General features: G+C 43.4%; 1 protein-coding gene across 1 annotated transcript in view; it reads left to right on the top strand.

The window, feature by feature from the left end:
* Positions 1-11,538, top strand: part of abca5 (ATP-binding cassette, sub-family A (ABC1), member 5) — a gene marked incomplete in the record, with an annotated part of 23,469 nt that overhangs the window by 9,480 nt on the left and 2,451 nt on the right. Inside the window, 28 exon segments of the mRNA XM_014023360.1 lie at positions 325-513; positions 614-761; positions 833-1,010; positions 1,362-1,420; positions 1,496-1,782; positions 2,029-2,148; positions 2,249-2,387; positions 2,762-2,852; positions 2,925-3,064; positions 3,144-3,263; positions 3,343-3,544; positions 4,316-4,482; positions 4,574-4,701; positions 4,772-4,909; positions 4,994-5,107; positions 6,037-6,207; positions 6,288-6,401; positions 6,473-6,610; positions 6,713-6,781; positions 7,569-7,660; positions 7,737-7,851; positions 7,924-8,041; positions 8,116-8,207; positions 10,291-10,466; positions 10,558-10,633; positions 10,739-10,833; positions 10,921-11,040; positions 11,124-11,276. Of these exon segments, the coding sequence (XP_013878814.1) occupies positions 325-513; positions 614-761; positions 833-1,010; positions 1,362-1,420; positions 1,496-1,782; positions 2,029-2,148; positions 2,249-2,387; positions 2,762-2,852; positions 2,925-3,064; positions 3,144-3,263; positions 3,343-3,544; positions 4,316-4,482; positions 4,574-4,701; positions 4,772-4,909; positions 4,994-5,107; positions 6,037-6,207; positions 6,288-6,401; positions 6,473-6,610; positions 6,713-6,781; positions 7,569-7,660; positions 7,737-7,851; positions 7,924-8,041; positions 8,116-8,207; positions 10,291-10,466; positions 10,558-10,633; positions 10,739-10,833; positions 10,921-11,040; positions 11,124-11,276 (3,749 nt within the window).

The raw sequence follows: 11,538 nt of genomic DNA, 5'->3' as shown, positions 1-11,538 counted from the left end.
TGACTGCTGGATATGGGCACCAGTGACCCACGCAACCCTGAAAAGGAAGAAGCGTGTACAGAAAATGGATGGATGGATGGATAAAGAAATGTTTGTTTGCTAAGAGTTTATTTCAAATATTATAATTTACAGCATCATGTGATTTTGGTCTTATTTATGTTATGATCTTACCCATTTTTGACTAGTCTTATCTCCTGGCATGYTATTGGTTATAACCGGTTATTGACAGTTAGAAGGAGAAAGTTATCGGTATCGGTTCGTAAAATAAGTTATCGTGCCTACCTAGTTGTAATTTCAGATGTTTGTTGTCCGTCTCCCCCTCAGATCTTTTTCTCCTTCATGTTGACGCCGCTGTTCAAGAAGCCGAAGTTTGCGAGCACGGTGGGCTCCATGCTGACGGTGGTGTTCGGCTGCATGTCGCTCTTCACCGTCCTGATGAAGGACTTCCCGCAGCCGCTGGTCTGGCTCCTCTGCCTGCTCTCCCCCAGCGCCTTCTCCATCGGCATCGCACAGGTGGCCAGAACACGCCACGTCTCGGCTCACTTCCTCCGAACACCCACAAGAAAAATAAACTCAGTTTCTAATTTTCTGTTTTTTTTTTTTTATAAATCAGGTGGTTTACCTGGAGGCGCAGGGCGATGGCGCTGTGTTCTCCTCTTTGACCAACGGTCCTCATCCTCTGTATGTCCCTCTCGTCATGCTGTTCCTGGACTGTGTGCTCTACCTTCTGCTGGCTATCTACCTGGACCAGGTGCTTCCAGGTGAGTTAGGAACACTATTAAAACAGTCTGAATCTGTCCTTCACATCTTCAACATGTGGTCTGGTGTGTAGGTGATTTTGGACTGAGGAGGTCCCTGGTCTACTTCCTGAAGCCGTCCTATTGGTCCAAACGCAGGAAGCGTTACGCTGAAGTGAGCTCAGTTTACGACGCTGAAGTGAACGGCGGTCCTGGTGGGGAGGAGTGTGTTGAACCCATTTCTCCTGAGTTCAGAGGGAAGGAAGCCATCCGGTAAAAATCTGGTTCCGGCTGAAATTCTTATATTTTGTCATCTTTATTTATTAACTTTATAAGCTGAACGACACAAGAAGCTCTTTAGCTTTCATGACTTGTTATAAATATAATTAAAAACAGACAGAAAAAAGCTCCTAAACTCAGGAGGAAGCAGTTTTTAGTGGACTGAAAACTGAGAAAAGAACCAGTTTAAATGGGTTCTTCAGGCTCTGAAACATCTTCAGAACATTTGGCTGCTTAGAAGTAAAAATAATAAATAAGGACTGGATCGGGACTTCTGAATCATTTTACAGAACAAGTAAGAACTTAAAGAAATTTGTAGTAGATATTTTGATTTTTCTCTGACAGCATCAACAACATCCAGAAAGTCTACAAAGACAAGGACAACGTGGTGGAGGCTCTGAGAGGTGAGCGGTCTGATTCGTGACGTCTCGCTCTTCGTTCTGACGCGACGACTCCTTGTCACGTCTGTTTCTCCTCAGGCCTGACCTTTGACATCTACGAGGGCCAGATCACGGCTCTGCTGGGACACAGCGGCGCCGGAAAGTCCACTCTCATGAACATCCTGTGTGGAATCTGCCCGCCCACCAACGGCTCGGCCACCATCTACGGCTCTCCTGTGGCGGAGATCGCAGAGGGGTCCGAGATGAAGCAGCTGGTGGGAATCTGCCCTCAGTTCAACATCATCTTCGACGTTCTGACCGTGGAGGAGCACCTCAGGATCTTCGCTGCCATCAAAGGGATCCCACCTGCAGACGTCGATGCTGAGGTAGCCTTAATGACGTACCCACTCACAGCTTCATTTCCTGCAGCAGATGGTTAATGTTGGATTATATCAAAAGATCTACAATAAATGAAGTCAAGAATCTAGAAATATGGAGCAAAACTATGGCGTTACTCTTGTGCCACCAGCTTGAGTGCACAGTAACACTGATCTGAGAGCAGAGCTGAGCGAGCAGAGAGGGAGCCGAGCCATCTTGTGTGCGATTTGAAGGCACTGATGTTTCCCTGACAGGTCTCCAAAGTTCTGAAGGACCTGGATCTGGAGAAGATCATGACGGCTCAGGCCAAGTATCTGAGCGGAGGCCAGAAGAGGAAGCTGTCTGTGGGCATCGCCATCCTGGGAGACCCAAAGGTTTCTGGATGCTTCTTACCTCCTCAGAGTTAACACGATGWGTTCGTTTAGTGGATGTTTAAATACTGAAGGGTTTTACGATTGGTTTTGTTTGGGTCAGATCCTGCTCCTGGATGAACCCACAGCAGGAATGGACCCGTGCTCAAGGCATCAGGTCTGGTCTCTGCTGAAGAGTCGGCAAGCTGGAAGAGTGATCGTCCTCAGCACCCATTACATGGACGAGGCGGACATYCTTGCAGGTACGAGAGCGTGGACTTCCTCTGATGACACAGCTGCTAGATTAAAGGGGATTTAAGTAGGTCCTACAGGAAGACCGGACCTGGAACTGAAGCTCTGTTCAGTTTATTTAGTGATAACTTGYCAGGTAGAGGGCGTGTCTCAGGCTTTATATTTATAAACTTGTCCAAATTCTGCTTTCATCTCTTCATTATTTACAGTTTTGTATAAAAGTTACAGGAGATTTTATTTAGACTCTTAAAGTTTTTAAAGCGTTTTACCTCGTTCACTTTGGTCCTGCAGCCTTTTGAATCAGAAATGAATGTTTCGCTGTAATCTGGTGAGGAGGAACCTTTGTTTTTGTCTTGATCCCAGCCTCCTCCTGGTGTTTTTACAGATCGTAAAGCTGTGATCTCTCAGGGCCAGCTGAAGTGCGTCGGCTCTTCTCTTTACCTGAAGATCAAGTGTGGCGTCGGATATCATCTCAGGTAAGAAGCTCTTCGGTTGTTTTCATGAAAACATCGACGGGGTTCAGACTTGAACTTCCTGTCTTCTTACAGGATGTCGATCGGCGAGGGCTGTGACGCAGAACGGGTCTCGTCTCTGATCCAGCAACACGTTCCTAAAGCCCAGCTGTCCCGGCAGCAGGAGGCGGAGCTAACCTTCACGCTGCCGTTGGAGAGCATGGACACCTTTCCAGGTCTCTTTACTAGTCTGTTTCTCTGATTTTAAACCCACGTTGGGTTATAATCATCATCTCCGACCTGTTGGATTCTCAGGCTTGTTTTCGGAGCTCGACTCGCAGCCGAAGCTGGGGGTAATTAATTATGGCGTCTCCATGACAACGCTGGAGGATGTTTTCCTTCGTTTGGAGGCGGAAGCTGAAGTGGATCAAGCAGGTGAGYGCTGAACGTTGCGTTTATTTATCGTTTAACGCGTAAAACAAATGAAGTCACCTGTGTGTTTTTCTGTCTCCAGACTACAGTGTGTTTAACCGGGAGCAGGCGGAGGACGAGTGYGACGACGCCTCTCTGGATGAAACGGATCAGCGCCTGCTCAGCTTCTCKGACAACAAGACCGACCTGGTGTCGGGTCACGCTCTGTGGCGGCAGCAGTTCAGCACYGTGGCGTGGCTGCACATGCTCAACATGCGTCGTGAGTGGAAGGCCTTCGTTTACACGTGAGTGATGGGAGATTCAGGTTCTGATTTAAAACTGGACTGTTGGTTCTGTCTGAAATAGGGCTGGGTGGTATGACCTCAGATTCATGTCAGGGTATAAATTGAATCCCTTCACAGTAACAGTATACAGCGGGTAAAATAAGTATTGAACACGTCACCATTTTTCTCAGCTAATGACATGAAATTTTCTCCAGATGTCGGTAACAACCCAAGTGATCCATACATACAAAGAAATCAAACCATAAATGTCCAGAAATGAAGTTATTTGTAATAATGTGGAATGGCACAGGGAAAAAGTATTGAACACATGAAGAAAGGGAGGTGTAAAAAGGCATGGAAAGACAAGACACCAGCTGAACTCTCTCAGWAATTAGAAAACAAGCCTGCCCCTTGTCAGTGCAAGTTAATATCAGCTGATTCAGTCCCAAATGATGGCCAGGTATCACACAAGAATCATCTGATGATGGGTAAAAGTAAAGAGCTCTCTCAGGACCTTCACAACCTTATTGTTGCAAAGCATCAGAAGAGTTGTCCAAGAGCCACTAAAAAAAAACACTAAATTTAAAATACTAAATTTCTTCATTATATTTCAAACTCCTCCTGCTCAGTTGTCTCTGCACTCACAGCCATGTTGACACAGGTATGATGATGTAACTGATGACAGGATGATAGAGGGTAAATTTCTACCATAGACCAATTTCATATTGTTTCTACMGTCTATCACATCTACCACACAGCCTTAAACTGAAATGATTGTTTTTATTTTTGCAGCCTGGCCCTGTTCCTKCTGTTCGTCACTGCCGTCCTCGCCGTCTCTCTGGCCACAGGAACGATTCAGACTCGCTCTCCAGAACGTCARTTTCTGCCCATGTACCTCCTGAAGAAGAACCAGGCGCCCCACAGATACGCCTCGGGCCTCCTGGTCCAGAACACGTCAGGTGAGCCCGCCGCAGGTTCAGGTTCTGTTTCCGTCACAGCTTGATGTTTGCACGGAGCAGAAATAACAAAAATAAACTCCTCCTCTGACAGATTCTGACATCTCCGACTTCATCAGCAACCTGGAGTACCAGGATATCAAGGTGGAGCTGATGAAGCACAGGGACTACATGTCCGAGGCTCCTCACAGCGCTGCCATCAACGTCACAGGATCCAACAAGGTCCGATTAGCTCGCACCTGGTTCTGTTGAGTCTCTGGCACCTGTAATAACACTTGCTATGTTCTGACAGAGTTTTAAATACGTCGTGGCCTTTAACAGCACCAACGTTCACTCCTTGCCCATGGCCGTCAACATCCTGAGCAACGCTCTGCTCAGAGGTCTGAACGGTTCTGGGCAGATCAGAACCTGGACCAAACCCTTTGAATTTGTGAGTGATCGCTCAGATCCATGTTATGTTGACAGTTGTTTTCTTTGGTTTGTGGATGATGCAGATTATTGTGTCATTTTGCAGCAAATCCCAGATGCCATCTCGTACGCTCTGGTCTACATCGAGGCCATCATGCTGGGAATGCTGGCGGCTGGGATGCCGGCTTATTTTGCCATGGATCACACTCGGGATCGAGAGGTAATCCTGCATTTACTCCTTTAAAAGAGGCGGAGGAGRTAATTCTGGTAATTCAGTGTTTCTCAAAGTGAGGCAGGGGGCGCTAGTGAGGCCTCAGAAAGCTGGAGGGAAGATGAGAAAAAAACATTAAAAAATAACTAAATTAAATCTAAGAAATGTTTTGAATCATTATCAAAAACTCTAATGTTTTTCAATCATTATTTCATATTATAAAAAAGTGACAAAAACAGACAAAGTTATTTTATTGCAGTGATTAATTTGACCTATATGTAGAAAATGTTACATTTACATCACATCATGGATCAGTCAGCAGCAGCATCTGATTCAATATGTGATCCATGATGTGATGTAAATGTAACATTTTTTTACAGGTAAAATTAATCACTGCAATAAAATAACTTTGTCTGTTTTTGTCACTTTTACGGTGGATTACATCAACTCTGTTACAGAAGGGAAACTTCACCAAAGTGAAACATAAATCTGTGGATCTGTGTTTGATTACTCTGCCTGGCTTTCTCAAGGACCAGGATGTGACACAAAAATCTGAATTATGGAACTGAAAGTGAAAGTAGTCAAACTGAATTTTTAATAAACCAAAATACAGTTTCAAAGCAAATTAATTCAGATACAAAACTTTAAATTCAGTTTCAATTTAATAAAATTCATTTTCAAACCAATGCATTCAATTTAAAATTATGCACATTCAGATTCAATCTGAGCATTCAGATTCACTTCCTGCTGGCACAAGATTTATCCCATAATAAAACCTTAAAATTTTTTTAATCATTATTAAATTTGGTTTTCAGAGCTGACATCTGCAGAAATGTTATTTTATCCTGTAACTGCTGGCCTGTGTCATGGTTTTGGATAAGATTAAAGCTCTGAAATGATTAGTAAGAAGCTGGATTGTATTTTCTCTCTGTCCTCAGATTAAGTGCCGCTCCACGCTGCGTATCTCCGGTCTGATACCCTCAGCCTACTGGTGCGGCCAGGCGGCCGTGGACATCCCCTTCTACTACATCATCCTGTCCTGCATGAACATCATCTTCTTCTCCTTCCACTCAGGAAACCTGCTGAAGCCCAGCCACCTCACCTCGGTGGTCCGTACAGCAGCTGCACCACACTCGCAGATCTGATCCGGTTTGTTCTGATCCTCACCTCGTTGCTTCGCCTCTCCCAGGTCCTCTGCACCGTCGGCTTCGGTCCGGCCATGATCCTCTTCACATACGTGGTTTCCTTTGGGTTTACGCGAGTCCAGAGCAACAGGGACTTCTTCTCCTTCATCTCCATGATGGTGAGAGGGGAGCACAGAGAACAGCAGGTTCGTTTGACCGCGGCGGGGATTAAATGATGTGTGTGCTGCAGGTGTGCGTGGTGTCCGCCTCCATCGTTCAGTTCTCGTTTGTCAACGATAACCCTGAGCTGACGAGGATTCTGCACAACGCCCTGTGTCTCCTGAACCCTCTGTATCCTCTGATGGGCTGCCTGAACTGCATCACTAAGGTTTGCTCCTAAACTCTGAGTTAAAACCGTTTGGTTGAGGATTTAATTTGCCAGATGTTGCAGGTTAATCTCCCTTCATCTCTCCGATGTTTTGGATTTCAGGCCACCTTCCTGCCGACTCTCTACGAGGAGAACTTCTTATGGAAAAGTTTGCTCATTTCAGTTGTAGCTGTAAGTTTATCAGGGGTTCTTAACCTTTTTGACCTCGGGTCCAATTTCTTGAACATCAAATGACGCGAAGCCCAGTCAGACATTACCAATGTATGGATCAAATGATAATTATTCTAAATCTTGGTTTAATGTGTATTAAATACACTTAAATTTTAAAAGTAAAAATCCTGTCAAATAATCACAAGACATGATTATGACAAACATTTTTATATTGTAACCTGCCCATAACAATTATTTGAACAAATGCAACGGTCAGTCAACAGACCACTCAGGCTTATCARCACAAATATATATATATATTAACATAAACAACAAAAATAGAAAATTCAATGTAAATGTTTCAAATAAAAAAACTGTAAAAATAAATTTGATAATTTGCAAAGGAAAATTTGCGATTTATGCAATTTAAACTTTTAAACTTTTGCATGTTAGAACCAGAAGCTGCTCTTCATATTAGTGACAAACTTTGGTGTTTTTTGATGGGTTACCTTTATTTTTGCTTCTACTTTTAATTTAAAATAGATTTCTAAGGTTCTTCTTCTGTGTTAAAAATAAGTTGTTAAACATCTGAGTGGTGCACTACTGCTACTAGTGGTGAGAAAGTGTATTGCGCCTTATTCTAAATCAATGCAGTCCGGAGGCCCTCTGTGGCCCAAAGTTAAAAACTGTTGTTCTTCTGAGGCCCTCAAGGTGGCGCTGTGGCCCATGGGTTAAGAATCTCTGTCTTACATCATTTGACCCAAACATCCAGAAACAGGGCTGAGTTTTTTGTTTTTTTTCCGCTCAGCCTTACCTGCAGTGCATCATTCTGCTCCTCATGCTCCGGTGGCTGGAGATGCGTTACGGAGGGCGGGCGCTGAACAGCGATCAGCTCTGCAGGTGAGGGTCACCTGTCAGATCAACTCTCAGGTTCCAGAGAAATGTCACATAAATCTGATAAACGTCCTGTTTACAGAAAGACTAAAGCCAAAGCAGAGCGAGTCCCTGAGGAAGGACTGAATGAGGATGAGGACGTTCAGATGGAGAAGGCTCGAGTGAAGGAGGCGCTCACCTGTCAGTCCTGTGAAGAGGTGAGGTCACCTTTTAAATAAAAGCTTTTTATAACCAAACCTGTGTTTTATTATAAATCAAATATTTTTCAGAAGCCGATTGTTGTCGTCAGTAACCTGAGGAAGCTCTACACCGGCAGGAAAGAAGGTTTCTCTTTTGGCAAGAAGACCAAAGTGGCCTCGAAGAACATCTCTTTCTGCGTCCGCAAAGGTTTAAAAAATAAATAAATTTAATCACAAACCGTGTGATGGTTTCTGGAAGAATCTAACCTGCTGTCTCCTCAGGTGAGGTCCTGGGACTGCTGGGCCCCAATGGAGCAGGAAAGAGCACCGTCATGCACATGTTGTCAGGTGACACCGAGCCCACGTCAGGACAGGTAAGCCGCAATCCAACTGGTTTTATAAAAACACAATGAGAAGAGGCTGAATAAATAAAACGGAAACATGAAGAGAAGTCTGAGGCTGACAGCAGGACTCAGGAGCCTCAGTTTACAATTAATCACTCTGTAGAGCAGGGGTGCACAAACTTTCTCCTCAAGAGGGCTGAAATAAAAATGTGCCAGAGGGCTGCGACCAAATGCAATAAAGACTGCACAATATATTGCAAAATTATCGTCATCGCGATAATTACCTGTGCAATATGCATATCGCAACAACTGCATAAACTGCACTAAATGGTTGACTCAAAAGTTTGCATTTATGCATTTTGTCATTCAGATGGAAGCTTCAAATATTTCACCAATCAAATAGAGCCCTTCATGTATTTTATCAATTAAAAAAAAATTCAGGCTGGAATGGAAATGATTAACTTTTTTAGGTTGTTTACTGGGCTTTGAACCCAAAGCAGAAAGATATCAACACTACATACGTATTTAATTTATCACAAGTCATATCGTCATCGCAATATTAAGCACTGTTATCGCACATCGCATGTTTACGTAATATTATGCAGCCTTAGCAATAATATAATACATAAAATAAAAATGCTGCTTCAGTAAATTCCTTTTTTATGATTTAAGCTAGCAGCTAGTGCAGCACACTTTGTTTTTTGTTTTTTATTTTTAGCCCGTGCACTTGGAGAAAGTTTGACATATGCTCAGGCAGCAAAGGCTCATGTGACATTTCATAAATTGATCAAATATGAGTATTTGTGGTCTACAATTGTGCTTAAATCTAATCTAAATGCTTCTTTTAGTTACTTGTATTTCATGGTTAATCTTAAAGGGGCAGTATGATGTAAAATCAACTATTTTGAGTTTTATATCATGTTATAATGTTATCCTCTCATCAAAAACATGCCCAGAGTCTTACTTTGACTCATTCATGTTGGAGAAATCCTGTAGTGTCCTGAGGCAGCAGGCAGGGGAGCAGAAACCACTGGTAGGGACTAGAACCGCCTTTTAGGATTAGCTCCTCCTCTGGGCTGTGTCTCCAAGCTGAGCTTCCTCATCAAAGCACACCCGGCCCTGTGCTGAAATGGGCGGGACAGAAGCAGAAGGAGGTTCTTAAAGAGACAGAGGCCAATTTCAAGGTGTTAAGAAACAGATATGATGAGAAGTCACGTTTATTTTCTATTTAAACATAAAAACAGCATTTTAATAACAAGTGAAGGTGATGCAGTTAATTTATTATGGTATAGAATTTAAATATATATATAATWTTGGCCCCTTTTAATATAAATCAAAGATGAAGTCAGCACCATGAGTGAAAGTGGTGGGCCAAACTTTGCGCAACTCTTCTATAGAGACTAACTGAGCTGTGCCCAGTCTTGCATCCCCTGGTGACAAATGGTGTCTTAAAAATTTATGTTTTCGACGTTGTATTTGTCTCACGGTTCTGTAAAGAATTTAAACTTTGTTTTATTCAAAAAATCAGACATTAGAAAACTTTATTTGAATTCAAAGTAATAATAAAAACAAATCTAATACTTTTATGTTTAAGCAAGTAATTGATGACATCCTGTTATGACCTAGGTTTTCATGACATGCTGTTCATCTGCAGACAGAATGATTAAAGTCACAACAAGATTTGCTAACAACAGTCATTCTTAGATATCACTTGTGTTTATCTTTGTGTTTTCCATTGACCTTGTATCAAATCTTGCTAAGATGGCATAATGGTGTTTTTTAATACTGTATATATATGAGGCCTCTCGAGACACAGTGTTCAACAGGGTTCAACAGAGTTCAACAGAAGTGTGGAGAGACTGACACAGAGAGAAGCAGAGGCACAGAGACAGGCCAGGTTCTCTGTGTTTCCTGTTGTCGCAATAAAACTCAGCTGATCATCCCACGGAGTACCTTCATTCTTGGACCACGTATTTCTGTCTTTGTTAAATAAATATCACCATAACAGTTTGTTTTTATAGATGTTCTGAAAAGTAACAGATTAATTTCTGGGACAGCTTTGGGTTAAAACGTGTTAAAAACATGAAGTGGATGTTGTTGTGTTTGTGTCCAGATTCTAATGGGAGACTACAGCACCGAGTTCAGTCCGGTGGACAGTCCTCTGGACCACGTGGGCTACTGTCCTCAGGTGAACCCTCTGTGGCCCCGGGTCACTCTGCAGGAGCACCTGGAGATCTACGCCGCCATCAAGGGTCTGAAAGGACACGAGGTCCCCGGCATCATCAGACGGTGGGTCTGACGGAACCAGAGAGGAACACTTCTCTTACAGAGAACGGGTTTCGGGTTTTCTATTTCAGCTTCCTGTTGTTGTTGTTTACAGAGTGTCCAACGCTCTGGAGCTGAAGGATCATTTAAACAAACAGGCCAAAACTCTTTCAGCTGGACTCAAACGGAAGGTGAGAAGAAATTAAAATTTAATGAATTCATAATACGTTTATTTTTGTTTTTCACAATAAAAGCCTTTTAGTTTGAAGTTTAATAAACTTTTTGCTTGTTTGCAGCTGTGTTTCGCTCTCAGTATGATCGGGAATCCTCAGATTGTTTTACTGGATGAACCGTCGTCAGGAATGGATCCTAAATCCAAACAGCGCATGTGGTGAGATTAGATTTATTATACAAATAAAACCAGTTTAGCTGTTGTTTGTGAACAAACACTGGGGTGACCTGCGGTGTCCCCCTGCAGGAGAGCGATGCGTGCTGCGTTCAGGAACCGTCAGAGAGGAGCCATCCTCACCACACACTACATGGAGGAGGCCGAGGCCGTCTGCGACCGCGTGGCCATCCTGGTTTCGGGCCAGCTGAGGTCCTGAAGCGTCGGGAGACTCCTCAGGTCTGGTGGTCCTGGAGGGTCCCGCGGCCTCACGCGTCTTGTTTTTGTCCCAACAGGTGCATCGGCTCCATCCAGCACCTGAAGGGGAAGTACGGGCGGGGCTACAGCCTGGAGGTGAAGCTCAGGGAGGAGCTGACGGGCCTCCAGCAGGTGGCGCTGCTGCACAAAGAGATCCTCCGAATCTTCCCTCACGCCGTCCGGCAGGAGAGGTGGGTCCAGATTTATTCTGTAACAAGGTTAGAGTTTCCAAAACAAACTGCAGAACCCTCCTTCTAAACTGAGAGAAGAGGATAAAAAACTGTTAGTAAAATCTAAAAACTGTTAGTAAAGTCTAAAAACTGTTAGTAAAATCTAAAAACTGTTAGTAAAGTCTAAAAACTGTTAGTAAAATCTAAAAACTGTTAGTAAAGTCTAAAAACTGTTAGTAAAGTCTAAAAACTGTTAGTAAAGTCTAAAAACTGTTAGTAAAGT

This window comes from Austrofundulus limnaeus, unplaced genomic scaffold (genome assembly GCF_001266775.1).
Source record: "Austrofundulus limnaeus strain Quisiro unplaced genomic scaffold, Austrofundulus_limnaeus-1.0 Scaffold364, whole genome shotgun sequence".
Taxonomy (NCBI): domain Eukaryota; kingdom Metazoa; phylum Chordata; class Actinopteri; order Cyprinodontiformes; family Rivulidae; genus Austrofundulus; species Austrofundulus limnaeus.
This window is presented reverse-complemented; position numbering and strand designations above follow the sequence as displayed.